The sequence below is a fragment of the Abrus precatorius genome, unplaced genomic scaffold (genome assembly GCF_003935025.1).
Source record: "Abrus precatorius isolate BTA unplaced genomic scaffold, Abrus_2018 Scaffold9, whole genome shotgun sequence".
Classification (NCBI taxonomy): Eukaryota; Viridiplantae; Streptophyta; class Magnoliopsida; order Fabales; family Fabaceae; genus Abrus; species Abrus precatorius.
Window position 1 is genome coordinate 23514337 of NW_020874439.1, and position 17201 is coordinate 23531537.

Genomic DNA, 17201 nt, shown 5'->3' on the forward strand with positions numbered 1-17201 from the left:
TGCTATGCATGCAAAAGAAGAAAACACTCAGAGGAGAGAATGGTTCGATATTGTGCTGAGATTTGAGGTGAGTTTTCCCTTTTATTACCCACTCCCTCAATCTTCCTTATTCTTCTCCTTCACTAATATCTTTTCATGATTCAAATCTATAACTAGTGCCATTAATTTTTCTTTTATGTAATTAATGACTGTGTTATACTAATATTTTGAAATTCGAATAATGTTTGGGCAATGTATTGTACTGAGTTTTAAGATAGTAGTAATAATTTATATCAAATTCAAAAAAATAGGATGGTGATTAATTGCATTGATTGTGTCGTTATCGATCGTAATCGTTTTAAAAATGGTAATCCCAATCTTGATTCATAATCGCTTTTCAATTTTGTAAAAAATCTTTTTAAAATCATAATTTCTAATTTTATTTTACCTTGTTAATTGTAATCCCTCTTTATATGTACTGATATAAAGAAAGATAATAACATTGTTATTTTCCACATATTAATTTTCTTTTTCTTCTTTTGGAGGAGGGAGAATGGGCATTTCTTAAATTTTGAATACATTTTTTTTGTCGTTCGGGATTATGAATTAATTTAGCCGTATATACGTCTAGGGGATGTTCATTTTAAAATAAGGTCAGCACAAAGAAACATCAAATTTAAGGGTAATGTTTTACACTAATAGTAAGTTATACCATTCTTACATTATTTTATTGAGTAATTTAACTATAAAATGAATTGTTATTATAAATATTTCTATCACATAAATTATAAATAAATATTTAATAAATCTATATGCCAGTAACAATAAATTATACATCTGAATTTTACATTTAAATCAAATTTACCAAAAAAAGTAATGATTTTTATAAAATAACAAAATAAATAGATAAAATTTTAAATATAAAAAATTATAAAAGATATTAAAATCAAATAATCTTTATAGACATGTTAATTATATTAAAATTTATATTCAAATTAAGGTTGATTAGTATTATAATGATTTAATATTTAACTTATCTAAGAAATATATATCTATTTGATACAGTATATCAAGGTTTAAAATTAAATTTAGAAAACATATTTAAAAGTAATAAAATGTATAAATAAAAACTAAAGTATTCAGTATAGGGAAAAACACATGACTTAACAAGAATGAGAGTAGTTCATAAAAATATTCTCATTCAATAATAAAAATTTCATTTATAACATGGATGGTTTTTAAAGATGTATCTTTATACAAATATTTTCACTAAGTGTATATTTATTTAATAAAATTTTGCATCATGAATTTAGTTATGCTTTTGTAAAGCATTTTGAGTTGTTATATATGTTGACGCTTTCTAACTCTCACATTTTCTAATGTATGAATGAAATCGTTTTCTTTAGGGATAGAGATGTAACATGCAGGCAACCGTGTCCTAATTAATTAATATAATCTTCTTATTAATATCTGCTTAAAGCTATAAATAAAAAATTAATAAGTAGTATATTTTTATTTTAAATTTTAATATTTAATATAATTAATATATTGAATTTTGGACCACATACATCAACTATTGAAAATAATTTCAGTTTAATCTGTTGTTTAGAGTTTAATTTTAGTAAATACAGTTGTGTTAAATATTTGAAGAAAAAGTTTTATAATTTTTTTACAAAAATGTAGAACATGTTTTTTCACGTGATTAATGCATATAAGTAAAAAACACTTAACAAGGTGGTAATTATATGTTAAAAGGGTAGATTACAATTATAGTCTCTAAAGTTTAATAAAATTTTAATTTGATTATTTTCTTTTGTATACATTACTTTATCTTAAATAATTTGTGTAATTACACAAAAAATTAGTACATAGACACTCATATTTGCGCATGTATTTTTAACGTGACACAATTAATTTTATACGTATTAAAATTAATATAAATCATTATAATAAAAATGTTATAAAATTAATATTTTGGTCTTCTATTTTTTTTAATCTTTCAACTTTTTATTTTATTTAAGTTATTCCTTTGTCTTTTTATTTAATTTTTATTTATTTGTCAATTAAAATGTAAATGTTTTAGAAAATGACTTACGATGGTTAAAATTGTTATAATTGAAAAATAGAATCAAATCAAAATTAAATAAAGAGATAAACAGAATAATTGTAAGCAAGAATGGAAAAAAAACTAATATTTTTTTACCTAAAATAATCTACCAGGCAATAATGATGGACACGAAGGGAGTTGTTTTATGTTTATTTTTTTACCGACACTCTTTTTGTCCGTTCAACTGTCACACAACTCAGCATTCATCATTGTGTTACGCTCTTTTCACAACTGCACGTGTAAAATAAGAAGAAAAACAAAGATAAAAGATTAATGCTATTTATATACAAAATTTGTACTTTTTAAAAATAATTTAGAAAAACAGAAAAAGAATAAAACTAATGGTTGAAAAAAGTGATGCGATGATGAGATCTAAAACAATTTATAAAACAAGATAAAATCAGAAGAAAACCAATTTAAAATATACAAAAATTCAATTATGCAATTAACAATATGATTTTATGAACTTTAATTTTATTTGAATTTAATTATCTTAAGATAATAGTTTTTACTCAAAAATAATACTTATTAGATTGAAATATAAAATATAATAAATATTCTTAATTTTTTTTATTACTTTTATATTCTTAAATTAAATTTAAAAAATAGGAACAGTAAAGGTATCTATTTACTTTCATGCCTTCAGTACTATAAAAGGTTTTAGAGGATCTTGATACGTAGATCATTTAGATATACCATGTGTACAACATTACTTTGCTACCATAAACTTTTAGAAACATCATTCTTTCCATGAATAACCATCAACATAGCCACCATTAATATTGGATCCGAGCAAAGTAGGTTATTAAATTCGAAAATATGCTATCTTCAACCATCAAAATATGCTAACTTAAGACTGTGTTACAATTGAAAAACACACAATGGAATGGTGCAAGAAATTAGGTTTCTGAAGAGGGCAAATAATTTCACCCAACTTTTTGTCTAGGGTTCAATATTAAAAACTTATTTTCTGATTTAACAAAAATATAAATATTAAATTAAAATTTAAATATAAGAAATGAATGAATATTTACGAAGATTATAATTCCTTAAAATTCATTTGAGTAAAATGAAGATATCTTCAAATTTTAAAATTTAAATTAAATTAAAATTTCTAATAACTATAATATTTTTGTAAAAATTAAATTAAATGTTTGATGTAAAATAAGTCATATAACTCAAACAGGGTAAACATAATTTCAAAAAATTGTTTTGTTCAATAAAAAATATATAAATAAATAATATATGGGTAGATTTACAGATATATATTTGTTTCATTACAAATATTTTCACGTCATGTTTCATTATTATTATTTTCAATAATATATTCTTAATAGTAATGAATATTCTATTATATTGATATTAAATAGAATTGACGTAAGAAAAATGTACTTTTAAAATTGATACATATCATTTAAATTGATATGGTATCTCCAAATTTTAAAAACATATTTTGATATAAGATTTTGTAAGATTATAATAATTCTAAATTTAATTTATCTATATATGTGTGTATATTTAATACAGTATTCCAAATTTTAAAAATTAGTTTAAATTAGAATTAGGTTTAATAAATAGTATTTGAAAAAAATAAGTATTATAAATAAAAAACAATTAATTAATAAAAAAATAAATACATGATTTTATGAGATAAAAACTTCTTTCAAAAATATTATCTCCTAAAAATAAAAAATTATATTTACAGCATAAATGTGAGTTGTTATATTAATTAATAATAAATTATATATTTTAAAAAATAGTCCTTCCGCTCTTTTTTATAAAAAATAAAATGAAATATTTTTTTATTTTTATTATAAAAAACAAATAATAAATTTAAAGTGCATTAATTATTTTTTTTATTTTTTATTAGTATCGTTAAATATATAAATTATTAACTACATTATTTAATAATATGAATATTTTTAGAATAAAATTTATATTTATAAAAAAATATAATTAATTTTTTATTTTAATAATTTATTATAAAAAGAGTCAAAAAGAATATAAAATAAAAATAAACTTAACATATACAATTTTATTGAATCTAAAGATTTTTAAAAAAATACGTTTCTTTATTTTTTTCAAAAATAAATTTATTATGAAATTAAAATAATATTAAATAATGTACCTTCATTTACTGATTGTCTCAAAATATTTAACATTAATGTAACCTTTACAAGCATAATTTAATAAAGAAAAATTCAACTCAAAAGATATTATAAAATGATATAAGGATTTAAGCGTAAAATCTTTTTACATTTATATGTTTAAATTTTTTTACAAATTAATAATAATTATAATTTGTGAACATGAACGTGTATTTTGACTTAGTAACACTCTCATATTGAATTGAAAAATATTCGAATAAAAAAATACTGAAAAAATCAAATATAACATGAAAAGATAAGACATAAAATCATAAATATCACATTAAAAGACATGTATTTAATAAAAATTGTATATATGTAAAAATTAAAACTAAACGAGTATTTTAATCTAGAGTTTAATTTTAATATATTATAAAAAATAACCCAAATTTTTAAAATTAAGTTTAATTAATTATTAAATAATAATGTTTTATTAAAAAATAAACATTTCTCATATTTTTATAACTTTACTATTATAAACGTATTTATTCTTATTAAAAATTTATTATTTTAAATACTTAAATTCAACATTTAAATTTAAAGTTTATAAAATCCTAAAAAATTTGCATTTATTATCACACTACTATCTGATTTTAAAATACTGTTTAGTTAATATTTTCAGATAATTCATAATAATTGATATTTGATTTTTATCTTACAATTATTTTCCAAAGAAGTCAACAACATACCCTATCCCAAGAGCAAATTCAATTAAACATAACATAACTGCGTAGAAAAAAGTTTTTGAAAAATAAACAAGAAGGAGCAGAACGACGCCGTTTAAACTTTAGAAGAACAACATGAAAAAATGTGAATACGCATCGATTCCCAAATCCTCTTCGTGTTCAATCTTCATCCTCCAATTCCAATTCATCCAGATCGTTAGGGTTTTCAGAATTGCTGTTCATCTTCCTTTCGTTCTCACACACAGCCGTTGGAGCACCGTTTTTTCTCGTTCATTAATTCATTGCATCCTGCGATGCAACGTAACCACGCAATTCCTCATTATTTTCGTGAAATCCAGCGATTCCGAGGTGTTTTCTTCGGTTGAGGATAGTACGGAACTGAATCTTCGTCGGAATCCAACTATCGGCGCCTGAAATTCTATCGTTGTTTTCTCAGTGTGTGGTGCTACTTTTAGCTTGAGCGATGTTTCAGTTTCATCCTCAAGGAGCTCCCAAACAGACTTGCACTCTTCTTGCTGTCACATGTGGCACGAGTTTTCCAGAATGCAAACCCTCACAGAATGAATGCAAGTATCCTTTCCCTGAGTTGGTTTCCGCGGGGCGTCTCGAGGTATATACGATTGACAAGTTCATAGTACTGTAATGTAGGTTTCACTTTCAACGTTAGGAGTTGTGGGAATTGTGTGATGTGAATGATTTCTTAATGCAGGTTCAAACTCTACGCAATCCTGAAAAGGAACAGTTTCGTAAAGTTCTTGAGTCGTATCAACCGAATTTTGTTTACTTACAAGGAGAACAGTTGGAGAATGGAGAAATTGGATCGCTGGTTTGGCAAGGTGTGGAATTATCCACTTCTCAAGCTATAACAGAGCTCTTTGGTTCCACATTGCCCACGGCTGTATGTATTCTGAATTTGTAGTTACACTTTTAACTATGTGTGTGTTTAGTCGTTAGGGCTCTAGGTTACATGATTTATGGTCGGTGAAGAAACGGAGTGTGTAAAATTGTTACTTTCTGTTTTGGTAATTGCTGAGTTACTATTTTTGGTGGATAGTAATGGTTAATGGTTAATGCTGACTACGGGACGGAGAAGGAAAACTGAAGGAAGTAGAGTTGCATACCGCGATAAATGTTAGAAGCCATTGTCTATTATAATATTTTCCTTCAGTTATATTGCATGGACTTTTGCAGTCGTGTGAATATTTTGAGTCGGTCAATGTGATATTTATGCCTAAATAATAAAATAAAGTGTATATGGTTGAATGATTCTGCAGGAAATAAATTGAGGATTACTAGAGTATGGGGGTTCGTGATATTTGGATACATTATTTGTGAAATTTATGTTTCTTAAAATGTCAATGTCTAATCTTGGGTATTGACATCCGTTGCCTTTTAAAGCTTAAATAACTGTTTTGATCTTATATAGACTAATATGGATTATTTGCTTTGCATTTCTGCCCCCTTTATTGGTTTTGTTTGTATGATATTTTATCTGATGTAGTTTGAATAATTTCTCCAGGTTTATTTAGAAATTCCAAATGGAGAAAATTTTGCTGAGGCTCTTCATCTTAAGGTGCTTTTGTCTTAGTTGCTTGAGAAAACTTTCAGATATCAATGGTCCCTTTTTGAAGCATAATAAAAGGCACAAGAATAATCCCATGCATTCTGATTGTTTTATGGGTGGAAATTGGCTTATTCAAGCTGTTGGAATTTGCAGGGAATCCCGTATGTTATATTTTGGAAGAATACCTTTTCATGTTATGCTGCCTGCCATTTTTGTCAAGCATTTCTTTCAGTAGTGCAGAGGTATGTTATTGTTTATCCGATTGCAACTTGTGAGCTCAAGTTGCATTCACTGTGAAATGGCTTTTTATGTCCTGAATCTAATTCTCCTATTGATACAAGTCATATCGATGAATGGTTTTAATGATGCATACATGTGGTGGGTTGTACATGAAAGGAATAATTTCCTGTCTCCGCAATCTGTGAACTTGTCTTGTTCACAAGTTGTGATAGTTAATTTATGAAAAATTCATGAATATTTTGTTTTATATTATGAATGACCAGAGTTTATAAAGTCCCGTTTGACTTCTCACTTATTTCTCTATGTCCATGCATTATTTGAAACATTTTCTTAGGGAAAAAAGGAAGAAATCAAAGTAGTGGCTTTTGTTTAGAATTTCGAGATAGTACTTAACGTTTAGTGCTGTTTACAAATGTTTTTCAGTTCATCTACACATACATGGGATGCTTTTCACCTTGCACGTGCCTCTTTTGAACTTTACTGTGTTCAAAACAATCAAGTACTTCCTACTGACAGCCATGATGCTAATAGTGAGATGGGGCCACACCTTCTTGGCGAATATCTCAAAATCAATGTTGAGCCTCCAGAGATGGATGAGGAAGATGATGAAGAAAATTCCTTAGGCAGTCTGCCTGCTATAAAGATACATGATGATGAAGTGAACTTGAGATTTCTCATCTGCGGTGCACCTTCCACTGCTGTAAGCTTCTTTGGATTTTACTTCCTGCTTAGTGTTCACAAAAGTCTAAAGCCACATTCAAGCATTGATGTTTATGTAAGGCAAATATTTGTTTGACTCACATGTATTGACATGCCCACAACAGCATATACACTGCAAATAAGTTTTTCCATTGTGGGACTAAGCAGGAATATGTTTTAATAATGTGGGACAAAGGAAAGGATAAATTTTAATCATGCATGCATGTACAATTAGTCTTTCAAACAAACACTTGCAACCACAATGGACATTATTTCAGTTATTTGTCAATTACACCTGGGCTTATTTCTTTTCAGGATGAGTCATTACTGAGATCACTGGAGGATGGACTCAGAGCTCTCTTGACTATTGAAGTACGTTGAATGTATAGTTTAATTAAATTATCTTGGATAAATAGCTATTTTAGCAGAATATTTAGATATATATCCTATCTTTTGAATGTAAAAAACTAAAACACTGTTAATCTAAGCTGCATTTTTTTTTTGTCATTATTCAATCTGGTATAATATTTATGTGGAGGCAATATGATATCATAAGCTACAACTCCCTGTTTAATTTCAAATTTCAGTGGCCCTTTACCATTCTCTTGTTTGCTAGCTTTTTTCTACACTATTTTCATCTCCTCAAAATGGTCTCTTACGAGGTTTTCTCAATTTTCTTATTTTTATCTTTTCAGATACGGGGTTGTAAGCTCCATGGCAAGTTTAGGTATGTTGATGACTAGTGTAATTTGCATATCACTAAGACTTACACATTTGATGACTTAAAGCATCTCTCTCTCTCTGTCTTTCTCTCGATCTCCTTCAAATCCCTTGGTTTGTTTGTTTTTTCGTTAGAACTTTGTTGGACCAATGAGTATGGTCTGCCACCATGTAATATATATCTTTATGCTATGGTACAGTGCTCCCCCACCACCTCTTCAGGCTGCTGCTTTTTCTCGCGGTGTTGTGACCATGCGATGTGATATATCAACCTGTAGTTCTGCACATATCTCACTTCTGGTATCCGGCAGTGCACAAACTTGTTTTAATGATCAGGTATCCTCCAAGTGTCTGTCTTATGATGGTCTATGTATTATTAATGTAACAAGCAACAAGTGCTATTTGCACATGCTATTTAATTATTTAGTTTTAATCTTACATTTCTTTCACATAACATTTTTTTGTAGGCATAGATATATATTATGTTTTTGAGTGTTGGAAGTAAATTTGATTTTCTTGAGATGCATTACATTACAATTTTGTCCTCAGAATTTAGCTTGGCATTTTTTGTGGAAAGAAACAGATCTTTGACTATTTCTTCTATCATTAAATTGTCCAATAACTATTTTTTTTAGTCAATAGTTAAATTTTAAAGTGTAACATATTCATTTTGCAAGCAAATTTAACCTGATAAAATCTTTGGTCTCTTATTCTTTGGCCTATCTATTTTACTTTTTAGCTCATGGAGAGTCATATAAAAAATGAGATAATTGAGAAGAGTCAGCTGGTTCATGCACAATTCATCGAGGGAAACAAACAGAATATCTCTGAACCTCGCAGATCTGCTTCAATTGCTTGTGGAGCTACCGTGTTTGAAATTTGCATGAAGCTTCCTCAATGGGCTTTGCAGGTTTTAAAACTCCCTACTTCCCTTCTCTTTCACCTTCTTTATTGCTATATTTTCTGTGTAATTGCTGTTTTATTGGTTAAAATTATAATTTCTGAATGTGTGTCTTATCTGACTTCATCTAGTGGGATAAGACTTGACTGTTGGTTGTTATCTTTGCTTCTTTCTAGTTTCTTTCTGGGGTTTTGTCAATGTTGTAGTGCATTAGTGCTATTCGTTTTACCTTTAAAAATTGGGATTTTTAAAAATGATTTTCTATTGGAACAGAAGAAATGTAGTTGTGTTTGATACAGGCAAAGTCTCAAAAATTGAACTTGAATTCTGTGAAAATAACCTCAATTTTCAAGTTGGATGATCAACATTTGCATGGCTAATAATGAATTGAAGCAGATGGTAACAACAATTTTTGCCTATAAATACTTGGATGTTGAGTAATGTACCCAAAGTTTTGCTTACTGTAAGAATTGGAATTCTATATGTTGGAGCATATTAAGTTGTTATTCAAATTCATAATTATGTCTTGTTACTCCTTTCAGATTTTGAGACAGTTAGCACCTGATGCTTCTTATCGAAGTTTAGTTGCACTTGGCATTGCTAGTATTCAGGGGTTGCCTATAGCTTCTTTTGAGAAAGATGATGCTAAGCGCTTACTTTTCTTCTATCAAAGCTGTGAAAAAGATAGCTGTGCCAACCAAAATAATCTACTTTTCAGCAGTCCCCCTGGTTGGTTGAAACCACCCCCTCCTAGAAGAAAGCGGTGTGAACCAAGCCAAGGGGCTAGCCCTGGTCTTCATGAAGGTGTCTTTGCAGGGCAAGACACTGTTTGTAAAGTAAATGAAGAGGAAAAGGATAGAAAAATGGTGAATGGGATTAGCACACCCTTAACTCTTGCTAGGCAGAGATTAAAAGTATCTGCAATGAGGCCTATTCCTCATGTTCGTCGCCATAGAATGACACCTTTTTGTAGACCTTCTGAGACAAATGGTTTTGATGGTGCCCAAGTAGAGGCGAACTTGCCACTTGTTGCCCCTATAAAGCGTAGTAGTGTTGGATCAACATCAGCAACACAGAGAAAATCATTTTCAAGCTCAGCTCAGTCTAAGCAGGTTATTTCGTTGAACCCATTGCCTCTTAAGAAACATGGTTGTGGAAGAGGCCCAGTACAGACTTGCTCTGAGGTGTGTTCTCCTTTGTCCATTGTTTTAAGTATGATTTTCAGTGTCATTTGGATGCACAGGTAGAGACTGTAATCTCAAATATTTTGCTTGTGCTGAAAAGTTGAAAAAAATGTATTTTTCTTTCACTTTTTGATTGTTTTCCTATTAATGTTTTTTTAATACATATTCCATGAAGAAATGATATCCTAAATATTACAAAATCATGCTGGATTACTATACAAGTACTTATTGAGAATATATTCTTAAATTCAGAAAAATTATAACTTTATGTATAGGAGGAATTTCTCAAAGATGTCATGGAGTTTCTGATTCTCCGGGGACATAGTCGATTGATTCCTCAAGGTGGGCTTACTGAATTCCCTGATGCCATACTTAATGGAAAACGCCTTGATCTCTACAACTTGTATAAAGAGGTGAGTTACTATACCTGTTCTTTGAGTATGATTATGTAGGAGTTGTTTTTGTATATTTTGTTTCTCAATTTGCTGGTCTATTTAGGTGGTTACCAGGGGAGGATTTCATGTTGGCAATGGCATCAACTGGAAGGGGCAAATCTTTTCAAAGATGCGCAATTACACAACAACCAATAGAATGACTGTATGTTCTATTCTTTGGCTATATCTTAAGTCTTAACTTTGAGTGGTTGGCTTTTATTGTTTGTTATACCACTTTAAAATTGAGATTGAGAAGGCATGGGTTTTCCTACATCTTATTGTGAAAAATTTTCACACTTCTCAATAAACACTAATAAAATCCTAATTAACTATAATAACTTAAGGAGGAGCCCACTAAAACAGCTATTGAGACCTTAGGGTCTAATAAAAGAATTACTATCCCTATTTTACCCTCCCAAAAAATCCCTAGGACTGAAAAAAAATGTTAACTAAATTAGCACACCTGTTTTGTGTCTTCCAGATTCTATTAATCTTTGACATAGTAGTAAATTATATGGTACTCCCGAGTAAATGATTTTAAATATATTTTGGCAATAACATATGCATCTGTTCTCTAATTTTGATTATGGGTAAAATAGATTACGGGCACACTTCTAGCCAGTTCTATGTTTATGTTATCATTTAGTCCCCAAAGCTGATTGTTATTTGGAACCTACCATCGAAAATATTCATCAGAACCTTACTTAAAATAGTACTTGTTCTATAGTTATCTATCCTGTTCCTCATTCCAAAATAAGTGCAATTAGTTTATTTTTCTGGGTTAGGCCTTTGAGAGACATTGGCATGATTACTGATCACGTGTTGACATCATGGGTTGGCTTTACCTCTAGTAGAGCAGAGGAATTGTTTTGATAAAGATAAAGAAAAGTTAAAATTGCACCAATAGAAAGCTTTCTAACTAATACAGAATTTATGTGATGACTGGATATTTGTTTATTATGTGAAATTAAATGGCTGCTAAGATATTTTTTCTTATCATAACGTCTCTTCCCCAGGGAGTTGGAAATACTCTCAAAAGACATTACGAGACCTACCTTTTAGAGTATGAATTAGCACATGATGATGTAGATGGAGAGTGTTGCTTGTTGTGTCACAGGTTTGTACTTCAATTTATTTTTTTAAGTCGATGAAGCTGTGCAGTTACATTAGTTTATAAGTATGGTTGCTTGCTGATTGTGTACTTACATCCCCTCCCAGACTCCCAGTTGTTAAGACTTGTAATTTATCATTCAATTTATGATGATTGGTAGAGAGGCTTGGCATTATGTTGCGTACAAGTAGAAGCAGCTAATCTCAATTTTTGTATATGTTTTCCTTACAATCTGTCAACTGTTAAACAGTAGTGCAGCTGGTGATTGGGTGAATTGTGGCATATGTGGTGAGTGGGCCCACTTCGGCTGTGACAGAAGGCAGGGTCTTGGCGCATTTAAGGTATACCATCACTTTGTATGCGAAGAGTCTTGATATTATTTAGCACAGAATAATGTACCTCTTTGCTTTTAATTATATTAAGGATTCCTTTTTCCTTTCATAACTTCTGCAGGATTATGCAAAAACAGATGGGCTAGAATATATATGTCCTCATTGTAGTATTACAAATTTCAAGAAGAAACAAAGTGTTGCTAATGGGTTTTCTCAAGGGTCTCTGTCTTCACGACCCCTTTGATACATTTTCCTCCACCCCCTTCTGGAATAGCGGACAACTAGTTACCTCCTTTGCTTTGAGTTATCTGTAAACTATGTTTTAGATAGATTAGTGAAATATAGGATTGAAAAATATTAGCTAGGTTTAGTCAACACAGATGTCATTAGGAGTAGGTGAACCCTTTCCATCTTTGTTCTTGATTAAGAGGAACAAAATTCCTAGTTCAGAAATGGAACTCCTACCACTTTCGAATCCCATCAAGCTCTCTATTGTGAGCAGTGAGTTGGAAGTTTACTTTATTTCTAGTGCCCTATTGTTGTATTGAAAGTAAAATGTATAGTCTTGTGCACTCAGTATGTTTATACTATTTAATTTAACATATTATTTTCTAGTCTTTCTACTTCACGCACTATACACATGCATTGTTTGGCACAGTAATGGATGGATTGGTTGGCTCAGTTGGTCAACCGGCCAGGTATCTGATTCCTAGCAAGAATTGGCCTGAAATTGGTGAAGGCCGGTGTTGAAGAATCCAGTTTGAACTTTAAACTTCTTTTCTCAATTGAATCAAGAATGTCATTTTAAAAAAAAAAAAACCAAATAAATGCTAAATTTCAAGTTCCGAAGAATTACATACGAGGTTTCTTATGATTATTTATTTTTTAGGTTTTTATTATTGTTTCTTATCTTGCATGGCATAATCTGGTAATTTTATTATTTTAAATTTATTTTTAGAATTTTTATTAGTTTATTATTTAGTATAATACATGATATTAAAAAATATTTTATTAGTTTGACTATATTTTAAACCTTGGCCTAATTAACAAATCCTAATCTCCTAACTTGGTTTAGTGTTTTATTATTTCGATTTTTAATTTAGTTTTTAACATTTGTTTAGCGTGATACAATAAAATGTCTGCACAAACTTCAGTGACGATCGTGCAGAATTGTAGTTCAACAAAAAAATTCTTTGTGAAGAAAACTGGAATGTGAAAAATCATTTTGTAAACATTTTAATTTACGATCCTCTCACGTGCTAGCAGTAATGGTAAATTAATGAGACCAAGCAACATGATGAGCACTGACTCATATTGCTGATCAGGTATGTAATCTGATATATACGCTGAGAAGCAAAATTACATGTTTTGAGGATTAGTTTGTCTTTATCTATTTTAATAGATAATGTTGTTCGTATCTATTTCAGATATGTTTTGAAGTTTGGTTTTGTAAATATCCAACAATTTACATGTTGTAATTAAATATTTTTGAAGATGCCATCGATTACTTTCTTTATAATTCTTCAGACTTACTGTTTGTAAACTACAAAATGTTAACCAACATAAAATCAGACGGGACTGTTGGTACAAAACTATGTTCAATGATATTTTTTTTTCACTCTAGTCCTAAAAAACGTTGAAACTTCAGTTATGGTTTCTGTTTATGATCTGATTGATCACAGAAAGAACGGATTCTGAATAAAGACAAAACATTTCTTTAGCAAGGGATTACTTTGATAAATACAAATTGGAATCAGTATCTGTGGCTTTATGGCTGTAACGCATTCTTTTTTCAGAATTTTAGCTGCGTAGAGTTCATCTCTGCCTATACGAAGGAGCCACTATAGAAACTTTAAAGAACAATCTTGCTTTCTTATTTTTCACATGAATTAAATTTCATTAAAATAAAAGCCTAGCGCACTTGTAATTTCAATATCAAAAGCACTATTTTAAAAATTAAAATTGATATTATATATAATTGTCACTTAAAACCAACTTATAAATTGTAACTGTGTTCTTTCTTGAGTCCGAAAATTGTATTTCTTGCTATGACGATTGGTATATAATGTGCTGCTGTTTGAAAAGGTCGTGTTGGATCATCCATAAATTTATTAAGAAAGTTGCAAACGTTAAAAAAGAAAGTGAATTGAATTTTCTAATTATTTAAAAATATAATAAAATTACATTAAACTATATTTTAATATAAAAATTATAATTTATAAGGTTAAAATAAATCAACGTTTAGTTGAATTTGACGTAAACACACAAGCTGAAACAAGCTCTGAAAACAAGACGGAAAAATAAAAAACCATCAAAGAAGAATAGATTTGCTTTTGCAATTTGCATGAAGGATATGTTCTTAACAGGTATTTTTTGAAAAACAGAAAAATCACATGCCAAAAAATTATTTTATAACGTGTTGATCCTAACGTCACAATTATTATATCGTTATATTTACTACAGTGTGGTGTTATAGAAGGAACTATACAAACATTGGAGTCAGTTAAATTTATATTTAGATATAACTAAGATGATTTGAAAAAACGATTATCAGAATTTTTTTAATTTTGGGTTAAACATGTTTCATATGTTTAAAAGATTCTCAAAAGTATTTTTATGGGTATAACTAAAGCTTTTTCACCTTTATAAGAATCTAACATCATCATCTCTCCAGGAGAAGTCTTTTATTCCGAAACATAGTTGAAACTAAAAACAAAAAAAACAAAAAATTCTTTTTGAGATTGTTATTTCCTTATGAATAATTTTTAAAATATTCATACTATACATAAAAAAGTAATATTCTCGACTAAAAGTTTTTTTGAACAAATTTAAAAGAATCACCCTACCAAATATCCCCTTACAAAATGAGATTGGTAAATTATTTATTCAAAAAAGTATTAAAATAAGTTGTTTTTATTTTTACGTAAATCTAATTTACCAAAGTATTATATTTTAAATGATGCAACAAACTAAGCTGGTAAAATGGGTCTATCCCAATAAAACGCAATGCTCAAGTTTTATACTTTAAACTAAATTTAATTTAATTTTTTTAGCTTTGATCAAGTCTAATGTTGCAAAAACTCGTAAAAGTCTTTAAAAGAAAATTGAACTTTACTCATTTTGAATAATATTTTTATAAGTTCAAATTATATTTAAACCTTTTCAACTTTGATTAATTAAAATTCACTCAATACAATGGATTAGCACAAATGGGCTGAGTAGCTCATTTTGCGAGCTCTACAACAAACTATATCACTAATTTAGTTTAAAAAGATAAATTTAGGCATTATTAAATTTTTTATTAAATATTAGTAATTATTAGAATAGCCAATATTGATATACTTTTTGGTTTAATAAAACTTAAATTACTAAACTAAATTTAGAAAACCTATATTAACAAATAATGCAATATTAATATTTTAAACTTATAAAATATTGTTATACTGTTAATATAAATCCATAATGTTCATATTAATATAATTCAAAATTTATTAAAAACATGTATATCGATAGGGATATTTGGTAGGGTGATTAGTTTACCTTTTAAAGATTATATTAATTGAGAAGATAATGAATTGAATGAGTTTATCTCCTACAATATTGCAAAGGTTAAAAAAAATATTTGTTTTAAAATAAAAGAATATTTTACCTCAATTATTTAGTAAAATGAGAAAAACGTGATCAAAACATTATTATTTATCAAATTATAGCAAGGCTTAGATTCTCAAATATTCGTTGGTAGTAACTTTACTTTTAATGAGTTACAAGTAGTTTGAGAGGATAAAAAAAAACACACACTTAGTTTTCTTATATAAGACCCTCTCGTCCAAACGAGTCCTTCATCCCTCAAAAATTACCCCAACGCTCTTCTCTCTATATCATCCATAACTCACTCTTCAACTTGTCCATCGATTTCTTCATCATGCCCAACATTCTTGTTAACCCTCTTTTCCTTCTCAGGTTATATAACCCTACCTCTCTTATCTTCTTCTCTATTCTTTTGCTTTGCATGTGATTCTTTATCATCATTATTTGTAACAAAATTTTAATATCACAAGTATTATTAATTAGCAATGCTTTCTAATTAAATTTGACATTTAATCATAGCAATTATTGTATGCATTTATTTACGTTGTTAATTAACGAAGAAGAGACAATGGTGTAGGAAGCGATGCTATGGTGTTGTAGCGGAAAGTTTAAGGTTGGAAATTGGAGAGAAGATGGTGAAAGGGAATGTGATAAAATCAGCATCCACTAAAGAGGAAATATTTTGGATGAGAGATCCAAAGAGTGGAAACTGGATTCCAGAGAATCACTTTGGCGATGTTGATGCTGCAGACCTCAGAGAGAATTTTCTTCCCAAGACACACAAAACCTTCCAATCAACTGATTAATTCATTAATAATTAATTAGGGTCTCAGTGAAATCAAAACCTTACCACAATAATCTTGTTAATTTCTCAAAAATTTTATCATTGATTTGCATTTTCTTTCACTTTGTTCCTCACTTATAAATATATGTTCATTTTGGCATTTGATAAATTGTGATGTTGATCTCTCTTTCCCTTACTTACGTTTTAGTTGATGATTCTAAATTATTATTATTTAAAAACATGTCATGAGTTACGGGTAATTTTAATCTAATTCCATCCGTTATAATTAAAACCAATTTAGATTTAATAAGATTATTCAGTTTTTTTTTGTTGGTTTAAATGTGATGAATAAGTTATTTTATTATCTATTTTATATTATCTTTAATTAGAAAATTTTAAATATAAAACATAAATTTGTAATAAAAAGCACGAGACACAAAAATAACTTTAAATTAATATAAAATCAATAAACTTATAAGCACATAAAATGATTATAGTAAACCCATAATGTAATACACTAAAAATCATTTTTAGTTTAGTTAAATTTCAGCATTTATCTTAGACTAGAGGGTATAAAAATATTTGTTGTGAATCTCACTTTGCGATTTAATTGCTTAATTTGAATTTATATATTATAATAAAAGTTTTGAGTAGTTAATTTAAAGCCTATTTATAGACAGAATAATACACTTAAAAAACATATATTTTTACAATCATTAATTTTA

At 28.5% G+C, this 17201-nt stretch overlaps 1 protein-coding gene across 2 annotated transcripts; it reads left to right on the top strand.

The window, feature by feature from the left end:
• Positions 1-5028: 5028 nt before the first annotated feature.
• On the top strand, positions 5029-12903 carry LOC113849129 (AT-rich interactive domain-containing protein 4-like). 2 transcript variants are annotated; one of them, XM_027478790.1, is made up of 16 exons: positions 5029-5529; positions 5629-5817; positions 6439-6492; positions 6637-6725; positions 7147-7423; positions 7738-7794; positions 8118-8149; positions 8343-8478; positions 8882-9052; positions 9586-9817; positions 9890-10227; positions 10503-10640; positions 10726-10824; positions 11678-11778; positions 12023-12113; positions 12226-12723. In XM_027478790.1, exons 1-16 carry the CDS (start codon positions 5383-5385, stop codon positions 12346-12348), a joined length of 2274 nt encoding a protein of 757 aa, XP_027334591.1. In that variant the 5' UTR covers positions 5029-5382; the 3' UTR covers positions 12349-12723. The 2 variants fall into 2 exon arrangements, with proteins under 2 accessions (XP_027334591.1, XP_027334590.1); XM_027478789.1 differs by having other exon boundaries at positions 9586-10227; positions 12226-12903.
• Positions 12904-17201: the final 4298 nt, after the last annotated feature.